The sequence below is a fragment of the Mustelus asterias genome, chromosome 21, assembly GCF_964213995.1.
Source record: "Mustelus asterias chromosome 21, sMusAst1.hap1.1, whole genome shotgun sequence".
NCBI lineage: Eukaryota > Metazoa > Chordata > Chondrichthyes > Carcharhiniformes > Triakidae > Mustelus > Mustelus asterias.
The window spans coordinates 71280534-71302069 of record NC_135821.1 but is presented as its reverse complement, the minus strand read 5'-3'; the positions used below and the strand labels follow the sequence as shown (position 1 = coordinate 71302069).

General features: G+C 42.0%; 1 protein-coding gene across 4 annotated transcripts in view; it reads right to left on the bottom strand.

The window, feature by feature from the left end:
• Window positions 1-360: 360 nt before the first annotated feature.
• The window catches only part of LOC144509396 (lethal(3)malignant brain tumor-like protein 4), a 62054-nt gene continuing 40878 nt past the window's right edge, over window positions 361-21536 (bottom strand). For all 4 annotated transcript variants that reach the window (XM_078238192.1, XM_078238191.1, XM_078238193.1 and 1 more), the window contains 6 exons: window positions 19983-20147; window positions 15240-15407; window positions 15054-15142; window positions 10416-10582; window positions 8264-8326; window positions 361-2295 (listed from right to left, as the gene is read on the bottom strand). In XM_078238192.1, coding sequence (XP_078094318.1) covers window positions 2149-2295; window positions 8264-8326; window positions 10416-10582; window positions 15054-15142; window positions 15240-15407; window positions 19983-20147 — 799 coding nt within the window. In that variant the 3' untranslated portion in view covers window positions 361-2148. The remainder of the gene's footprint in view (window positions 2296-8263; window positions 8327-10415; window positions 10583-15053; window positions 15143-15239; window positions 15408-19982; window positions 20148-21536) is intronic.

Below are 21536 nucleotides of genomic sequence, written 5' to 3'. Positions count from 1 at the left end.
ATCTAGGCCTATACATTTTTGAAAAGGTCATGACAAACAATTGCTTCCTCAATTTGGTTGCAAAACGAGCCCTTCCTAATAAAAAAAATTCTAAAGCGAACCGATATATAATTTTTTTTGAAAAATGTACCTATTCCTTGCTGCATCATGTCTCACTCTTCAAGAAACATGGAGCTTACAATGGCATGCATAAGTACTTCTGGATGCTCCATCTTCTGATTATCTCCCTGGAGGAAGTGATTGGATGTTGCTTCACATCTTTCTCTCATAGGCTTGGGGAGATCAGTTGAGCACCAAAAAGTTGCACTGTAACTGAACATGTTGGTTGCAGTGCACTGAAATTACTTATAAAGTCTTGGCAGTAATGTAGCTTGATTTATTAAAACACTATAGCAGTGAGTGGCAGGATGTGGGTTTTGCCAGTAGAGTGGTATTTTAAATCTTTAACAGGTTTTTTGTTAATACACTAATATTCTAGTTACTATGGAAAAGAGGGCAGCAGTCTTGCCAAAAGAGAGGATGTTAAATACGTAAACTCCTTTCAAACCAATGAATCTTGGCACCAATTGCTAGTTACCATTATTCTTAAAAGGGAAATTCAGAGAGATCGGATACAAGAGATAAAAGGCACAAAAATATTGGGAGGCAAATGCACGTTCCATAAAAATATCTTATTCAAAATTTCTGTTCAATTCCCCGCGAGTGCAAACATTCAAGATAGTTAAGGCTCTAAGTCATCTCAATTTTTAAAGAAAATATAAAGAAAATAGGACAACAAGCAATGGGAAACAGAAAATTATCCATGGCCCCCAGAAATAAGTTATTCAAACGTAATTCAGTGACATATTGTAGAATGAATGATAGCAAATTTGCAGCACATTTTTCAATAATAGCAATACAAATCAGGATAATGTCAATACAAATTGGTGAGAGATGCAAAATAGTCTGGCAATTTGATATTACCCATTTTGTCATTGTGCTAACTTAAGACCAACCCCGTGCTGTGTTGGATACAGTGCCAAATTGTTAACCTGCTTTAAAAAAAACAAGAACTTCACAAAATTCGGTTTTGCAACTTTGCTTGAAATGCCAGAGAAAATCTTCACCAAATGTTGCACACAAACAATTCTACTAAATTTTTATGAGGAATACAAACACCCCCCTTTTATCTGCATCTTACCTGTGCCCTGCCACAAAATGTGAAAATGTCCAGGATCTTGATTGATGCTCATTTTCTGAACAAAGTTACACCAGGAACAGTGGCGAACTAGTAAATTGCAAATATTTACAACATGTTTAATCTATCGTAAACATTTCAATGTAATGTGCGCACGTCAAAAACAACTGGATGTCTCTGGCAGCCATAACTCTGACTGAAACATTCACATTTAAAAATCTATAGAGAATTGAACATTAAGCAGTGCCGATTAGTTCATGGCTGCACAACTCAACAACAGGTCAATTACTCCACTTCAATATTCCACAAATAATCAGACAAAATCACAGAAATGAAAGGAATAGAAAGCACACTGTGTTCCTGAAGATTACAACTGCAAATGCATATTGAGATTCAGTTCATGTGTTCACCTTAATTGTATAGTTCATCACGTTGTCTCGGAGAAAACAAGTCCAACGGTGTTGAATGGATTTTACCCAATAGTTCAAGGACAGGGGTTTTTATTGATCCTCCTAGCTTCTGCCACATCTTTGCTTTTACCCTGTACTGTTCCCAATTAAAGAAGCATTTGGGACAAAAAGCAATTGGCATTAAGAAAGAAAAATCACCAAGATGGAGACCAAATTTTCTGATAGGTTTGGGTAGAAGACACAGGAAATGGACATCAGTGACATAACAATCAAGGCTCCAATGATGAGAACCAGTTTCCATAAATGAGGTTGTAGTGTTTTCTTAAAACTCTGGATACGTCGAAGAAATATCACTTACAATAGCATAACACAGGAAGACATTAGTTCTCCCAAAAAAAACCTCTTGTACGTCTTTGAATGCTGTGGTCTTCACCCACTGGTGTTGGCACCACAGATTTCGTTCATTAAATGTTAAATGAGTCAGAAAGTCAGAGAAGAAAAATCATCTCAAGCTGAATTTCATTCCAGTCTGCAGGTCCTTGTGCCTAAGAAGTACATTATTTACAGTTCTTTAGGCGACTCATTTTCTTCTGCATTTTTAAACATGAGGATGGAGTTGTAAATCTTCAACGCAGGCCCCAGTTTGATGCTCATAATTTTGACAATGTCCGTCTGAGTCAGTAGCAAAAAGGCTTCTCCATCTATTTGCTGTATAGACAAAATTTAAGAAAGCAAAATGAATGGATTATCAAATAACTTTGTCACTTTTTCCCCCATTTTCTGTTGAAGACTTTGGAAGCGTGGTTTTACGGATTCTAGCTGTCCTCCAGCATTTCATCCAATTGTCCATTCTTCACACTTAAATACTGAGTGGCAGCAATATTTTGGTGGCAGTGCACCAAAATGGCTTTTAAATTATATCAGTAAGCCTATACAATTGAGGGAGGTTCTGCAAGTCGTTCTAACCCCTCCTTATCCAGTGTCCTTGTTCACGAATACACTCAGAATCACACATCAACGCAGCATAAACACAGACTTTCCAGCAAAACTAGGAGGAAACAAATGGGAGGGGGGGGGGTCTTGGCTAACATTTCTCCTCCATAATCCAAGGGCAGATGTCAAAACAGCAACCCAACTGCTATCACAGCTGAGATCAGCTAACACAGTATTAAGCAAGAATCAAATGCACAACCTTCTGCTCTACATTAGTAGAGACTGGAAAGAGGCTCTATCCACAAAGCCATCAGAGAGTGGGGAATATAGTGTGATATGAACCCAAATAATGAAAATTGCATTAAGTAGACCACCACAAAATTCAAAGTGCTGCTTTTATTTAAAAAATGAATTTTACTGACTCCAATCCTAATTCCAGATTGCATAATTAATATACCAAAACAGTGCAGCCTTGACATTTATTAATTGGAATAAAAGATGTTAACAGCTCAGTTCTCCATAAGACTGGTTGTCATGATTTGGTGGAACATTTCAGCGCACATTTACAACATAATAAAAAACAAACACTGACTTCTGATAATCTTAAATTCAGCTTCAAATCTAGAACATTGAAGCAACTGAGAAAACTCCAAGACAGAAAATTCAATTTTTGATCCGCAGAAGCCAATGTGTTGGTTTAATAATTCCAGCTCAACTATGGGAAATTAAAACAGCACCTCGTTTTAATCCAGTTACGTGGCTACAAAAAGTTTTCCATCCATAACTAAGAAATGACAAAAAAAAAATCCAATGCCCAGTTTTACAGAACTACTTTTAGATTGAAGCAAGATAGATACAGGTATCGGATCGGACACCTGATTGCCAATGTAAACACGGCAGATTCTGCACTGTTAAATCAGTCAAAGCATAATATTACTGCATTCTGGGCTAGATTTCATGCTGGGATTAACTTGGAATTGATGAAGGGAAAAATAGTTGGTGGATTCACTGACATTAATAACCCAAAATAAACCTAAATGTGTGTTTTTGTATGTACACAGTATTAAAGGTATCCAATGACTGTGTGAACAGCAGCAGAAGAAAAAGGAAACAAAAAACATTTGCAATCTGAAGTCTGGAGTTGTGCCTTTCAAGAATTCATGATATAAATCGGTGCAGCATCACCCAATTCAGCTACACCACTTCACTCACTCACGTCTATTTTCAAAATAGGGTCAGTAGCCTTACCATCCTGTTACCACCAGTAATGAAAAGGGTATCCAAAGTGCCCAGCTGTTTCAGGTGTTGGGCCCCTTTTAAATATAGAAATCAGGGTCCAGTGACATAAACGGGACCCCAATTGCCATTTTCCATTAGAGGTGGTCAACATGTGACTAGTTCCACAGGTGATTGAACTAGAGGTCAGTCAAAGGTGTGTGCTGAATCAGTTTTGTGCTCCTTAGGAACTCTCAAACATAATCTGGGCCACTGCCATATTGAGCAGTGCATCAGAGATTCTGCTGCTTCTGATGTCATTGTGATTATGTTACTGTAGGCTAGACATCAGGGAAAATTGACAAGGGAGTAAAGAAAACGTATGGGATCTTTGCTTTTGTAAATGCAAAATAAGAAAGTCACGTTAAAGCTTTGCTTTGGAGGTAGGATATCAAGGCCTTGGAGCAGGAACAGAGTTGGTAAAACATGATGATGCCAAAGATGAGGGATTTCAATTTCATGGATGTTGTGTATTCACCAGCAGCTTTGCAACGGAACAGGGGCACTTTGAGAGACCAGTCACGTAACTTCACTATTGACTTATTCGGCCATTTATACGGGCAAAAGGTCAGTCTATCTTAGCAGCCTATAGTGTTAACATTCTTTCAATAAAGAACTTTATTTGTTTGAATCTCTGAGGCCTACAGCCTATCTTTTAAAACCACCACACAGAAAACTGGCAACGAGGTGGTCGGACCAAACTTGCAGCCACTCCAGATGGGAAAAAAAAAGTGGAAAAGTTCAACAGCATTGTAGACACCCAACAGAAGAATAAATAATTGAAATCATTACAAAGGTTGGTGATGGAGGGGTGCCGAACAACGGTCGCAGCCACCGGAGGAACCAAAGAATAATCAAGATTAGGGAGAAAACAACTTCAGAAAGAAGCTCACCACGTGCTTTGCCCAAAAAGATCTGCAATAGCCCCAGGGGCAGTGTGAGTGGCAAGTACCCTGCAATAACAAATTTAAAACTGGGGGTGTTGCAAATCACAAAAAGGAAAGAAGCTGAGTTTGGGTTTACCTTGTTTTGGGGAATAAAGCAGCAAAATAGTGCTAAAAATTACTTGGCATATCGCACTCTTGCAGGCCATTTCCAAAATAAAAATGGCGGGAGCTTTGACGCTGTGGGATCGATTGTTGAGTGTACAGAGAGATAGTGGCAGAAATAGGCACGGTGGCACAGTGGTTAGGTTAGCACTGCTGCCTCACAGCGCCAGGGTCCCAGGTTCAATTCCAGCCTTGGGTCACTGTCTATGTGGAGTTTGCACGTTCTCCCCGTGTCTGTGTGGGTCTCCTCCGGGTGCTCCAGTTTCCTCCCACACTCCAAAGATGTGCGGGTCAGGTTGATTGGCCAGGCTAAGTTAACCCTAGTGTCAGGGGGATTAGCAGGGTAAATGCATGGGGTTCCAGGAGTGTAGGGCCAGAGTGGGATTGTGGTCGGTACAGACTCGATGGGCCGAATGGCCTCCTTCTATACTGTAGGGATTCTTTAGTAGTTCCAACTTCCCTGGGCATAATGAGGAGGGGAGAGCCTTTAACCTCCTAAGAAGTTGGCACATCCAGAAAAGCTTGGCATGAAAACCTACGATGCAAGAGTGGAAATACTGCAGGGCCACTATTCACCAATACCATTCGACATTGCTGAAAGGTTTAGATTCCATAAGCGTAATCAACAAGAAGGTGAATCAATCACATAGTTTGCAGCTACCTTGAAGAGACTAGCTGAGCACTGAGTTCAGGGATGTCTTGAATGACACCATTAGAGATAGATTAGTCTGTGGCTTAAGCAGTGAGACTATTCAAAAGTGGTTATCAGAAAGCAACCCTACTTTAAAGAAAACTTTGGAAGTTACTGTATCCGTAGAATTGGCAGCCAAAGAAGCACAATTCTTGAGCACAAGAATTTGTGTGGGCTGAAAACCAAACACTGACACAAATTTGTAATCGCCATCGATGTACAAAATCCAGACGCTCAGTAGCGGACTGTTGGTGCAAAGATATTGTGTGCAGGAAATGTGGCAAAAAGGGCCACATTGAACGTGCTTGTTGGAAAAAGAAACAAGTTTCAGGCCAGAATTACTAAGCTGAATTCATCAAATGAAAAGCTGAATAAGGGAAAAAGTATCAACGTGGTACAAAAAGGATGCGCAAAAGAACTCAAGTCATAGTCCAAAGATAGAGTCATAAGAGGTTTACAGCATGGAAACAGGCCCTTCGGCCCAACTTGTCTATGCTGCCCTTTTTTCTTAACCACTAAACTAATCCCAATTGCCCACATTTGTCCTAGTAAATCTTTTCTGCACGCTTTCTAGTTTGATAACATCCTCTCTATGATAGGGTGACCAGAACTGTACACAGTACTCCAAGTGTGGCCTTACCCAATGTCTTGTACAGCTTCAACTAGACGTCCCAACTCCTGTATTCAATGTTCTGACTAATGAAACCAAGAATGCCGAATGCCTTCTTCACCACTCTGTCCATCTGTGACTCCACTTTCAAGGAGCTACGAACCTGTACGCCTAGATCTCTTTGTTCTGTAACTCTCCTCAGCGTCCTACAAAATGCATCATCTCGCATTTATCTAAATTAAACTCCATCTGCCATTCGTCAGCCCACTGGCCCAATTGATCATGATCCCTTCGCAATCCTAGATAACCTTCCTTACCGTCCACTATTCCACCAATTTTGGCGTCATCTGCAAAACTTACTAACCATGCCTCCTAAATTCACATCCAAATCATTAATATAAATGACAAATAACAGTGGACCCAGCACCGATCCCTGAGGCACCCCGCTGGTCACAGGCCTCCAGTTTGAAAAACAACCCTCTACAACCACCCTCTGTCTTGTCAGAGATTTAAACTTGCGCAACAGCCTACCATGCGGTACCTTGTCAAAGGCCTTGCTAAGATTCACATAGACAACATCAACTGCACTGCCCTCATCTACCTTCTTGGTTATCCCTTCAAAAAACTAAATCAAATTCATCATTATACGTACTGGCTATTGCTGGTGCAATAAACCGTTACTGGGTTTAGCTGAATGGACAGCCGGTGAAAATGGAGGTGGACACTGGAGCTGCAGTTTCATTGGTAACAGAAACTGTTTACCAAGAAAAGCTTATGACATTGCCTTGAAATCCTCAATGGCGGTGTTAAAAACCTATTCGGTGTTAAAAACCTATACTGGAGAAGTGGTTCTGTTTAGGGGCCATATTGATGTAACCGTGCAGTTGTATGGACAGTCTGCAGACTTGCCTTTGCACATCGTTAAAGAAAACTATCCAGCACTAATGGGAAGAACCTGGCTGCAAAAGATCAGATAAAATTGGGCCGAGGTAAATCTCATGATAGATTCCGAAGCACGCCCATTGCTGTGTTAATAATGTAAGCCTACTTGTGACACTAATAATTAAACTTAAAACTTTAAACCGATATTCCTTTCCTATTTCACTCTATACAGCAGCATCTGAAGTCCAATGAACATACCAACAGCAAGAAGAATTACCATGACCTGGTCTCGCTTGAAGACCTAACCGTAAAGGTTAAATTTGGTATGTTTAAAGGGTCAGAACCGTTTTGGAAATCCTCAGGAGCAAACAGCTTCAACTGGATAGTTTAAAAGTTGCATTTCTAAAACGTGAGGGTGAACGCAGTGAGAATGCAATCCTGAGGGGACAGACGCAGGGTCTAATGGAGTCACGCTACAATCTGGAGAAAGCACCGCAGATTCAGGAAAAGGAGACCCTGGGTATGCAGCCTGAAGGGGCAGCTACTGACAACGAAAAAACAGATCAACAGGGCTGGGGCAAGAACTAAAGAGGCTGGAAACTGAGCTGGAGTGAAGTCAAAGAGCTCCAATACCAGCAGAATCCACCTTACTTCAGCTGAGATCTACCCTGGGTTTGCCACACCCTGCAGTGCGAATGAAAACTCAAAATGGAATGAATGAACTGCAAGAAAAATACAACCAATTTTGGCAGTTAAGCATGTTGAGACACCCAGTGGTCACAAAAGGTACAACATAAATGCAAGTCTTTTTTTCTAATTGGCAAAATAGACTAGAGGGGAGGTGAGGAGAATTCTGGGTCTTGACATTTATGAAGGGCTTGGTTGGAAAATCAGTGTCATCACCTTTAAAATACCATCAGGAGAGTGAGGGTAAAGATCAGGAAAATATATGTCTTTATATGCAGAGTTGTCACTGAATGAGATACTTTGTTGCAAGGTGAAGTTGAGGCAAACAACATTGTCTTCTCTTCCTTAAATTATGCAAATACTTAGAGCAGAAGATGAAGAAGGGTTATGGGCAGAGATAGTACCATTTGTTTTTGAGTTGCTCCAGCAACAAGCCAGCATAGACACAACAGGTTAAATGGCCTCCTTCTTCTGTACTCTAAACATCTATGGTTTTGTAATTTCCATTTCAATGCAATAATCGCCATTGACTATTCACTTAATACTTACCTCTTCTCTGAAAACAATAGCTTGTTCTTTACATCCTGGTAAACTTTGTACAAAATTGGCAACCTGTAAAATTCAAAGATACATTCAGAACTTTCAATACTTTTCATTAGAAAATTACAACATCTATCAGCATAAAATATTGCCCAGAATATTTCTCCTAAAACTTTCTTGCGACATTTCTGTCCTCCAGAAAGTGCTCGGTCTTATATGGGTGGAGCACCCTGGCACATTGCCCAAGTACGCATTAGGATATTTCACTATATGGGGCAAAGCGGAGGCAGCTATCCAATGTTCTACCATAAAGGGACGCTGGATAGCAAGCCCAATGTTCTACCATAAAGGGATGCTGGATAGCAAGCCCAATGTTCTACCATAAAGGGATGCTGGATAGCAAGTCAAATTGGGAACCCTAGATACGATCCTCTCCCCAACTTAGGACAACTGTACCTACCCTCTGACTGAGAACCAATTATTTATCACAGAGCAAGAATCAAACCTGGTCTTCGTGGCTCAATTATTCATTGGATGAACTTAAAGATTCATCAGATTGGCAGGGGAGAACTAATTTTTAAAACAAAAGGTGTTCCATCCTGAACCAGGACTACAGACAACAATCAAGGCAGAGTGCTCAGCTCTCAATTTATGTCTAAGATTTTCTGCTCCATTCATATTGGATGGGTTTGGCGGCGAGTGAAAAATATCACGAGAAAGCCAGATACGTTTCACTTTGATGGTCCCCCGCCCCCCCCCACAACCCAGTCGGTGGGGATGGGACACACACACACACTTCCCACTGTTCAACGTCAGGAACCTAATTGGAATACATTAACATATCATTATCAGGCCCATATGTTGCAATCATATACCACATCAAATAATACCTTCACGGCAGCATGATATCAGAACGGCGTGATGCATGACTGGCCTCAGAAGGCATGCACCAGGCGAGCAGTATCCCAAGGTTGGGGGAGGGCTCGGAGGTGAGCACAGTGAATAGTGTGGAGAGGATCATGCCAGTTTGATATCCGGGGTCAAGAATGTTTCCTGGTGCGCACGCTGGGCGCTGGGATGGAGTTGATGACAGGGCAGGCAAATCAGAAGCTGCCCGCCAGTGATATGTCATGGAACCCTTGCCTGCCTTTGTTTTGCATTGCGTACCATTAAATAGTGTAAGAAGCAGTCATTGCTGTCAGTGGCCTCAACACCGCTTTTCCTGCCAACATTGTAACATACCGATATCAGAAAAAATCTCACTCCAATCATCAATGAACAAAACCAAAAATAAACCTATTGGTTCACAGCAGAACTTTGATAGTTTATTTGCCATTCAATACAAGCTAGTTAGTTCACAGTTTAATTTTTGTGCCGACTACTGATTTGTATAAGGATTCTTAAAACTCCAGAAAACCACAGTAGTGACTTGGAAGCAGTAATTTTTGTGATTTTGCCATGGTTCCAGGAAGGCCTGTCTGATGCATTTGCCTCTTAGAAATTTGCAAAATTATGCACCTCCACATATCAAAATTCTCCACACTCACTCCAAATGGGTGAGCTTGCCCAGCTTTGTCACAAAGTCCAGAGAGCTAGCCCAAAGAACAAGTAGAAGCCGTTTCTCCCAATCTATTCAATCAAAACCTTTCGCAATTTGAACAAATTGCCCCTTAGGATAATGTGTCTGAAATCAAATTAAATTGAAATCCAAGTAAACTGACCTGTCACACATTTAAAGTTCCTGAAATAAGAAAATGCACTTCAACCAAGGACAATCATGCCAAAATGATTGTAAGCTCAGCATGCCGCATGCACACAAGGACATACCCTACACGATTTAATGGTTGCCTGCCAATTTGTAAGAGTTTAATTGGCTTGTTGCTTCTTAAATTTACCCACATGATTAATGATCAGCAGAAGTTCAGCTGGTGACACATTCTAGGAGATGGAGGTAGGGGGTTCTTATGTTAGAGAATGTGCACGCGCGCACACGTCCAGGGTAGATTTTCCTGAGCAGAGGCAACTGCCTGTGTAAGACGGCTGCAAAAGGGTTAAGCAGACCTTGAATTTAAAGGATTCCTGGTTTCAGTCAAGAAGTTAGAGAATTGACAGGCAGTATCCTGCTGTTGGGGGGGGGGAATTTATGGGGGAAACAGGTTACCTCTTCTATAGACCACTTTGCCACCTTCTTTGCCGTGTGACCTGCCACCTCAGGCAGCAACTTGCTGTGCTGTTCCCAACAGAGGTACAGACGTTGCGTGGGATGTGGAGAGACGGAAGACATAAACACGGACTGGTGAAGAGCTTGCTGGAGGTTGTAGTCACTTTCTACAGAAAGACAAAAGATTACAATTTTTTTTTTGAAAGTAACAGAATCCAGCAAGAGGCCTAAATACTACATCATCAATGTATTTTTAAAACAAAATTCTCATTTGGGATCAGTTTGGATTGTACACAGCATTACCAAGTTCACAGTACTCCAGCCTATGATAACGGAGCTCATCCTTTACATGAAACCTCCCTATCTATTTATCATCCTTTACATTAAACCTCCCTATCTATTGGTTCATTACTGCCTAAAAGAGGAATTTACTCCATCATAAAGATGATAAAAAGAGCTGAGAATAAAAGAATGTGGAATGCATCATTAACCACGTTGAATCTCACACTCCATAGAGACATTTATAAAGAGGAAGTGGTTTTAACAACCTTTTAAAAGCGATTTTATTCATGATTCCCATCCTTTTCTCACTTTTCTTTGTTTTATTGCTACGTACTATGACAGTTAAAACCGTGCGTCTGAGTTACAAACCTTGAACTCTGAGGCAACTAAAATGGTGGAAGCATTGAATTTTACAGCACAAGTGGTCATTTGGCTCATTATGCCTGTCACAGCTCATTGAAAGAGCTACCCAACGAGTCCCAAGCATCTCCCCCTGCCCCACGCCTTGTCTCATTGCCCTGCAAATTTTCCATTCCAAGTTTATATATATAGCTAAGTCCATGTGCAAGTTAGGTGGACAGGCCATGATAAATTGTCCCCTAGTGTCTCAAGATGGGTAGGTTAGGGGGATTAGTGAGGTAAATGAGTGGGGCTACAGGGATAGGGCGGGAGGTGGGCCTGGGAACGATCCTCTGTCCATCTTACCCAGGAGAGTCAGTGCAGACCTGATAGGCCGAATAGCCTCCTTCAGCACTGTAGGGATTCTAAGAAAGTTATTACTGAATCTGCTTCCACCGTTCTTTCAAGCAAAGCATTCCAGATTAACAACTTGCTGACGAAAAAAATACTGCTCATCTTCCCCTGGCCCTTGTGCTAATTATCTTAAATCTGTATCCTCAGGTTACCGATGCTTCTGCCAGTAGAAACAGTTTCTCCCCATCTATTCAGTCAAAACTTTTCATAATTTTGAACAAATTTCCCCTTAGGATAATGTGTCTGAAATCAAATTAAATTGAAATCCAAGTAAACTGACTGTCACACATTTAAAGTTCCTGAATTAAGAAAGTGCACTTCAATCAAGGACAATCATGCCAAATGTAGTAAGCTCAGCATGCACACAAAGACATCTAGTCATAGAGGTTTACAGCATGGAAACAGGCCCTTCGGCCCAACTTGTCCATGCAGCCCAGTTTTTACCATTAAGCTAGTCTCAATTGCCTGCATTTGGCCCATATCCCTCTGTACCCATCTTAACCATGTAACTGTCTAAATTCTTTCTAAAAGTCAAAATTGTACCCATCTCCACTACTGCCTCTGTCAGCTTGTCCCAGACACTCACCAGGGGCGGCACGGTAGCACAGTGGTTAGCACAGTGGGTTAGCACTGTTGCTTCACAGCTCCAGGGACCTGGGTTCGATTCCCGGCTTGGGTCACTGTCTGTGTGGAGTTTGCACATTCTCCTCGTGTCTGCGTGGGTTTCCTCCGGGTGCTCCGGATTCCTCCCACAGTCCAAAGATGTGCGGGTTAGGTTGATTGGCCGTGCTAAAATTGCCCCTTAGTGTCCTGAGATGTGTAGGTTAGAGGGATTAGCGGGTAAATGTGTAGGGATATGGGGGTAGGGCCTGGGTGGGATTGTGGTCGGTACAGACTCGATGGGCCGAATGGGCTCTTTCTGCACTGTAGGGTTTCTATGGTTTCTCGACGAACCCACTGAGTGAAACAATTGCCCCTCTGGACCCTTTTGTATTTCTCCCCTCTCACCATAAAACTATGCTCTCTATTCTTAGACTCCCCAACCCTTGGGAAAAGACATTGACTATCTACCACCTTATCTATCCTCCTCATTATAAGATCACCTCTAAGCTTCCTACGTTTCAGGGAAAAAAGTCCCAGTCCATCCAGTTTCTCTTATAACTCAAACCATCAAGTCGCGGTAGCATCCCAGTAAATACTTTCTACACTCTTTCTAGTTTAGTAATATCCTTCCTAAAATAGGGTGACCAGAACTGTATACAGTATTCTAAGTGTGGCCTCACCAATGTCTTGTACACGTTCAACAAGACGCCCCAACTCCTGTATTCAATGTTCTGACCAATGAAACCAAGCATGCCGAATGCCTTCTTCACCACCCTGTCCATCTGTGACTCTACCTTCAAGGAGCTATGAACCTGTACTCCTCGATCTCTTTGTTCTATAATTCTCCCCAACACCCTATTAATTGAGTAGGACCTGCCCCGATCTGATCTACCAAAATGCATAACCTCATTTATCTAAATTAAACTCCATCTGCCATTCATCAATCCACTGGCCCAACTGATCAAGATCCCGTTGCAATCCTAGATAACGTTCTTCCCTGTCCACTGTGCCGCCAATCTTGGTGTCATCTGCAAACTTACTAACCATGCCTCCTAAATTCTCATCTAAATCATTAATATAAAGATAAATATCAAACAACAGCACCGATCCCTGAGGCACAGCGCTGATCACAGGCCTCCAGTTTGAAAAATAACCCTCTACAACCATCCTCTGTCTTCTGTCACCAACCAGATTTTGTATCCAATTGGCTACCTCACCTTGGATCCCGTGAGATTTAACCTTATGTAACAACCTACTATATGATATCTTGTCAAAGGTCTTGCTAAAGTCCATGGAGACAACGTTGGCTGCACTACCTTCATCTACCTTCTTGGATACCCCTTCAAGGACTGATTTTCCACTCGCAAAGTCATGCTGACTGTCCCTAATCAGTCCTTGCCTTTCTAAATGCCTGTAGATCCGGTCTCTCAAAATACCTTCTAACAACTTACCCTCCACAGACATTAAAAGCCTGTAGTTCCCAGGCTTTTCCCTGCAACCCTTCTTAAATAAAGGCACAACATTTGCTACTCTCCAATCTTCAGGCACCTCACCTGTGGATCTAATGGTTGCCTGCCAATTTGTAAAAGTTTAACTTGCTTGTTGCTTTTTAAATGTATCCACATGATTAGTAATAAGCATCATTTCAGCTGGTTACACATTCTCACTGCCTGAGTCAGCACCTGTACTAATATAGCACTTTTAACGTAATCAAATGTCCCAAGTACTTAAAAGTTTTTTAAAAAGTTTATTTATTAGTGTCACGAGGCGGCTTACATTAACACTGCAATGAAGTTACTGCAAAAATTCTCTAGTCACCACACTTCGGCGTCTGGGTACGCTGAGAATTTAGCATGGCCAATACACCTAACCTGCACGTCTTTCGGACTGTGGGAGGAAACCGGAGCACCCGGAGGAAACCCACGCAGACATAGGGAGAACGTGCAGACTCAGCACAGACAGTGACCCAAGCCAGGAATTGAACCTGCATCCCTGACACTGTGGGGCAACAGTGCTAACCACAGTACCACTGTGCCACCTCCATGCCAAAATGACACCCATGAAGAGATATCAGTCAGATGTTGAATAGCTTGGTCGAAGAGATGGGTTTCAAGGTTCTCCTTAAAGGAGGAAAGTGAGGCAGTAAGGTGGAGAAGGCAGAAAATATGGAAAAATATTAGGAAATTTTTCAAAACTTTGACAGATTTTGAGTGTGAAAATAGGGAGGCCCCATTTCCATTGGCAGGAGAATGAGTAACCAGAGGACACTGATTTAGGATAATTGTTGAAAGAATCAGAGGGAAAGGCAGAGAAGAATTTTTTGGACGCAGAAATTTATAATCTGCAAAATACTGTAGAATGGGATAAAAACATATGAAATAGGAGCAAGTCAATACCCTATGGCCCACTGAGCTTGCTCCATCATTCAATATGATCCACGGCTTCAACTCCACCTCCCCACCCGCTCCTCATATCCCTTCATTCTAAGACACCAAATGTATTAAATGATGATGCGTTGACAACTCTCTGGCGCAGAGAATTTCAAAGATTTGCAACCCTTTGACAAAAGTTTTGACCAAATTCCTCCTCATCTCAGTCCTAAGTGATTGAGACAGAGTCAACGGTAACGCTGAGAAGGTGTATACTTGAAAGGAGAAATTGTGCACGGCTGTGGGTAGGGAAGTGGAACCAACTGGACAGCACTCTCAAAGAGCTGAAAGGTATCCTGCCACACTCAATTTGGTGAAATTTTACTTGTATTGCCTGTTCGCAAAGCACATGTGAAATCCCTAGGGGAACAAGCATAATAGGAGCAGCCTGCACCACCATTCAATAAAGTCATGGCTGATCTCTACCTCAACTGCACCTTCCAGTTCTCTTATATCCCTCAGTTTCATTAGCGTAAAACAGCACTATATCTACACTGGCAATCTGACAACTAAACACCTGTAATAATTTGGATAGTGCCACTTGATTAACATTAACCTGACTAGCATTAACCTGCCGTTTCTTTCAATCTGTCCATCGTTGTTTCTTCTTCTTCTTGCTTCACAAACTGGAGTTTAAAGTACTTTGGTGGACGTCCAACTCTAAATACAACAGACACATCATTACAACACATGGAGCATTAGAAGCAATAAACATTTTATTTTTAAATCAAGCGGGTAGCATGTACTGATGACTTACTTTCTCTGTTTCATCCTGCTAGTAACTGGCACTTCGGGCTTTTTGGCTGACAATTCTTCACAGCTTTCTTCTCCAGCTCCTTTTGCCTGCGCATTTTCCATGGTGGGATGTCCTGTCAGGCAGCTCATTTCAATTTGGCTCCCCGTACTATTCTGCGAAACAGTTTTTCTAGCGAAAGGTGGAAGAAGTAGGAATTTGTTAAAATGATGGACAACCTTTTCAGATCTCAGAATCCACATCAAGTACCTATTAACTGCAAGGAAGAATGGTTTGATATACCAAAGGAGGGCAGAATCCTCTGCTCTCTTTGGTGGTGAGTTTGGGGGTGGGAAGGGCATTTCATTATGAGGAGTCGCGGCTTACCTGAACCCTGCTACCTACCTGCCTCCACCTGTGGGCCACCTTCCCTCCTCACTGTTAATTGAGATCCTTAAGTGGTCAATTAATAAGTGTCCCTTGCTGGTACCAAGTGCTCTTCGTTCCCTGAAGGCAATATAATTGTGCCAATACCATTGGTTATTTCTATTTTTGTAGGAAGTTTAACTTTTTTTATTCAGGGCAGAAAGGTCGTTTATAAATGGATTCAATAAATAAAAATGAATGGCTATTTGCTACCAAATAAACCTGTTGGACTTTAACCTGGTGTTGTGAGACTTCTTACTGTTCAATCCATGGGTCAGACAGCCTCAACAAATCCATGAATCACCAAAATCATTTATTGTGAGCAATAACAGTTTAAAAATATATTTTGAAAGCTAAAAGCCAAACTATATTTTTTAAACCAGCTGTGTTTATTCTGTGGCCACATTCCGTGACTGCAATTCAGTAAAATACACTTTTAGGTCAGCTCTCATTATGTTTTTGTTAAATTAAACTGTTAAATGTTTTCCTGGCAATTTACAAAAAAGAGAACTGATGGAAAACAAACATTACTTTCCATAATTAATGAATATATAAAAGGTGTAAAAATATTTTGGGAATCGGCCATGAAGTCAATAATTTAAAAAGATGCCATGCAAGGAAAAGAGGCAACAGCAGCTAGCAGCACAGAAAGGCCTTGTAGTCACAGTCATAAAGATATACAGCAGGGAAACAGGCCCTTCGGCCCAACTTGTCCATGCCGGCCAGGTTTCTTAAACTGATCAAATCCCATTTGCCTGCGTTTGGCCCATATCCCACTAAATCTTTCCTATCGATGTACCTGTCCAGATGTCTCTTAAATGTTGTAATTGTAACCGCCTCTATTGCCTCCCCTGGCAGTTTATTACATATACGCACTACCCTGTGTGTGAAAAAGTTGCCCTCTTTAAATCTTGCCCCTCTCACCTTAAACCTCTACCCTCTAGTTCTGGATACCCCTATGCTGGGGAAAAGACCATAGTTATTCACCTTATCTGTGCCCATGATTTTATAAACCTCGATAAGGTCACCCCTCATCCTCCGAGTAAACGATCCTGCTACTCCAAGAGGCAAGGTGTAAATTCCTTACAACCCAGTGTGCTCTGCCAACCCTAGTGCTTCAAGTGATGGTCCAAAGCATTGTTATGTGGAGTAACCTTTGCTTCCCGACCAGCAGGAAACCTGAACAGTGGACAGCGATCAAATCAACAGCACAGCAAAGGACAACTGGCTTATATTTTAAACATTCCCCAGGTGTCGAAAGCCAGGCAGCAAGGACAGCCACCTCAACTCAGTGGACCCAAGTCCTCTTAAAATGCGTTGCTTAAGGTTCAGCATCATTTACCCTGGGCCCGAGTGTGAGAGCAGTGGTAGCTTCCCGGACAGACCAAACGTAAGGAACAGGAGTAGGCCACACAGCCCCTCTAAACTGCTCTGCCGTTCATTACAATTATGGCTGATCATCTACATTAACCCCCACTTTCCCCCTCTATCTCCCGATTCCCTTAGTGCCAAAATCTTTTATCAATCTCAGTCCTGAACCCCAATGACTGACCACAGCCCTGTAGGGCAGAGAATTCCAACAATTCACAACCCTCATGAGTGAAGAAATTTCTCCTTGCCTCAGTCCTAAATGATCTACCTCTTCTCCTGACACCATGGTCACTGGTTCTAGACACTCCAGCCAGATGAAACAACTTGTCGGCATCTATTCGGTTAAGAATTTTATAAGCTTCAATTAGATCATCTTTCATTCTTCTAGACTCCTGAGAATACAGGCTCATTCTACTCAGTCGCTCCTCATAGGACAACTCTCTTAAACCAGAGATAAATCTAGTTGAACTTTTGTTGCACCTCTTCTAAGACAGGTGTATCCTTTCTTCATCAAGGTGATAAAACTGCAGACAATATTCCAGGTGTGGTCACACCCAAGTTCTTTGCTAGGAATATTGGACAGGGCCAGAAGAATAAGGCAAGTTACTTTTCCTCCGTTTTCTTGTGGCCCAAGAGGAGCAGAAGTGCCCCTCGCGGCCCCACAAAGTAACCTGGGATACCCCACCTTGTCAAGGTTATTCTTAAACCTTAAGATCCTTTTAGAAAAACCTCCTGGAGAGTTAATATATCTTTCTGTGCGCAAGAGATTCAAACCTATTTTATCTTTAGTCTTAAAAGGTTTGATCGTGCCGAAATCCTACTTCCAGTAAGTAGAAAACTCAAGTTTCTTGGGTCTTTCCACGATAGACCACACCCCGGCAATTAATGGGCCACATTACCTGTGTCCTGCCCTCCTCAGATTCAAGGAGTTGTTACACGGAGAAAAATGCCTTGGAGGCCAAGAAACTTGCACAGAACTTTCATTCAGGACCAAAGAATGCCAACGTTGGTGACCATTATCACCGCTGCGGAGATTGGATTCTGCCGCCATTTCCAGGCACAAGCTAAGGGGCTGGAGTGGACCTGGGGTACACAGGGCCAAGTAAACTTAGCTGACCCCAGTAATATAGGTGGGCATAGGAAGGTTAGAGATGAATGTATAGTATTGAGGATTATGTAACAATCTGGATTACTACATAAGCGTTGCTCTCCATGGATCAGAGAAGATTAAGAGGCAATAGAAATCATAGAAACCCTGCAGTGCAGAAGGAGGCCATTCGGCCCATCAAGTCTGCACCGACCACAATCCCACCCAGGCCCTACCCCCACATATTTACCCGCTAATCCCTCTAACCTACACATCCCAGGACTCTAAGGGGCAATTTTTAACCTGGCCAATCAACCTAACCCGCACATCTTTGGACTGTGGGAGGAAACCGGAGCACCCGGAGGAAACCCACGCAGACACGAGGAGAATGTGCAAACTCCACACAGACAGTGACCCGAGCCGGGAATCGAACCCGGGACCCTGGAGCTGTGAAGCAGCAGTGCTAACCACTGTGCTACCGTGCCGCCCTGACGGAAGCGTTCAAAATCATGAATGTTTTTGAAAGACTCAGCAAGGAGAAATTGTTTCCAGTGGCAGAGAGGTTGACAGAGGATACAGATTTAAGGTGATTGTCAAAAGAAGCAGAGGCTATATGAGAAAACATGTTTATTGTATGGCATGTTGTTGGAATGCAATGCCTGAGAAGGTGATGGGAGCAAATTTAATATCAACATTCAAAAGGCAATTGGATACAAAATTTGCAGAACAATGGAAAAAAGCAGAGAGTGATGGTAATTGAATAGATCTGCTAAGGAGCCAGCATAGACGCATCATTTTATGATTTCAGAATATTACATGGCTCCTTTACAAGTGAAACAGCCCAGTGCCCCAAAATTAGAAATGATCACCCCACGTTTCTTTCAAATAAATTAGGTGCAGCACAGTGAATAATATGTTTGTGTCATTTCTCCGCTCCCCCCGACCCTCCCCCTAAGCCCCCAGTCTGAAGTTAGCTGGCATCGAGCAAATGGTGAATCACTTCAGTCTGAAGAAGCTGGTTTGGGGCGTGCAATCAATCCATTCCTTCAAATAAACAATTACAAACTATTGCTGGCAAACGTCGGAGGACAGGATTTTTCTGCATCTCTTAAGAGAAGAGACTGCGTGTAAACAAATAAAGGGGGCGAAGCAACTTTTTAAAAAAAAAACTAGCCATTTTTAAATATTAGAATTCCACAGTAGAGCAGCAGGAGCATGAGGTTGTAACGCAATGAGTGGTTAGGGTTTGGAATTCTGTGGAACCATATTTAATTAGTAGCTTTCAAAACAGAACTGAATAAATTCCTGAAGGAGAGAAAACATTGCAAGGATATTGCAGTCCAAAGATGTGCTGGTTAGGTTGATTGGCCATGCTGAATTGCCCCTTAGTGCCCCGGGAAGCATAGATTAGAGGGATTAGTGGGGTAAATATGTGGGATTACAGGGATAGGGCCTGGGTGGGATTGCTTGTCGGTGCAGGCTTGACGGGCCAAATGGCCTCCTTCTGCACTGTAGGGATTCTATGATGTGGGGAAAGAGCAGCCAGTGAGGTTAATTGGGTTTGTCTTCAAAAGAGCTGATACAGATTCAATGGGCTGAATGGCCTCCTCCTGTATTATTTTGATTTGATACGTCACATGTACTAACATACAGTGAAAAGTATTGTTTCTTGCACGCTATACAGACAAAGCATACCGTTCATAGAGAAGGAAACGAGAGAGTGCAGAATGCAGTGTTACAGTCATAGCTAGGGTGTAGAGAAAGATACTATTCTATGATAACAACAGATGGGACAGTGGTGAATGCTTTTACAGCGAAAAACTTCAGCTCTCAGGATTAATTAAAGTAAGCTACTTCTGTTGTGTTGTGTTACTACTACTCACTTATGCGTAAAGGTGTCTTCCGATGACTCTGGTGAGATTGCCTGCGTTCCCATTTTCTTCAGCTTCTGAACAGCTGAGACTGGCGACTGCCTCTCTCCACTTAAACGGTCTGGTAAAACTGTTTCTTTGTTCAGGTTAATTTCAGAATACGGACAGCTAACTAACCTAAAATAGAAAGACAACACACTTTTTGAGGGCTTCTAAACCTGTATCACAAAATATTTACATTGGAATACTCTGCTGAGTTTTGGTCACCCTATTATAGAAAGGATATTATTAAACTAGGAAGGAGGAATTAAAGATTTACTCGGATGATACCAGGACTTGATGGTTTGAGTTATAAGAAGAGGCTGGAGAGACTGGGACTTTTTTCTCTGGAGCGTAGGAGGCTGAGGGGTGGTCTTATAGAGATCTATAAAATAATGAGGGCCACAGATCAGCTAGATAGTCAATATCTTTTCCCAAAGGTAGGGGAGTCTAAAACTAGAGGGCATAGGTTTAAGGTGAGAGAAGAGAAATACAAAAGGGTCCAGAGGGGCAATTTTTCCATACAGAGGGTGGTGAATGTCTGGAACAAGCTGCCAGAAGTTGTAGTCGAGGTGGGTACAATTTTTGCCTTTTAAAAAGCGTTTAGACAGTTACATGGGTAAGATAGGTATAGAGGGATATGGGCCAAATGCAGGCAATTGGGACTAGCTTAGGGGTTTTAAAAAAAAGGGCGGCATGGACAAGTTGGGCCGAAGGGACTGTTTCCATGCTGTAAACCTCTATGACTCTATTACCTGTGTAGCGTCAATATACAAAGTGATCGACAATGCTAACAGTTAACTGACTCAGGTCATATTTCCATTCCGTTAACAGTGTTGCAAACCGGTTCGAGAAAAGAAAGGGCAGAGATACCCCATTAATTAAACACTAGCAATATTTCAACCTTTTAAGAATCTGACATCGTGCATGCTGTCATCTTTTTCCATTAGAAATTCCTATGTCAACATATACAATGGAAATTGGCTATGTAAACATGTCATGTTGTAATTCTGCTTTCATGCCAGCTGAGGTGCTTTAGTTCTTCAGTTTTGCATCTCCCAGCTGCTCAGCCTGTATTGCAAACTTACTGCTATGTTCAAATCACTTTTCCAGCCCTGGCAACATTCTCATAAACCTCCTCCACGCACTCCCCACAGCAATTACAATCTTCCTGCAATATGGTGACCAGAACTGCACACAATACTATAGTTGTGGCCTCATCGGTGTTTTACATAATCCCAACATTACATCCTTACTTTTATATTCTATACCTCAGGCAATGAAGGAGAGCATTCCATATGTCTTCTTTACAACTTTGTCTACTTGAACTGCTGCCTTTAGGTACTCGTACCCCAGGATCTCTCACTTCATTGACCCTTCCGAGTATATTCCCCTTTATTGTGTATTTCCTATAACTGTTTGAATGACCTCACACTTCTCCATGTTAAAATCCAGCTGCCACTTTACCGCCCACTCCACCAACCCATCAATATTGTTTTGTAGATTACAGCTAACCTCTTCACTATC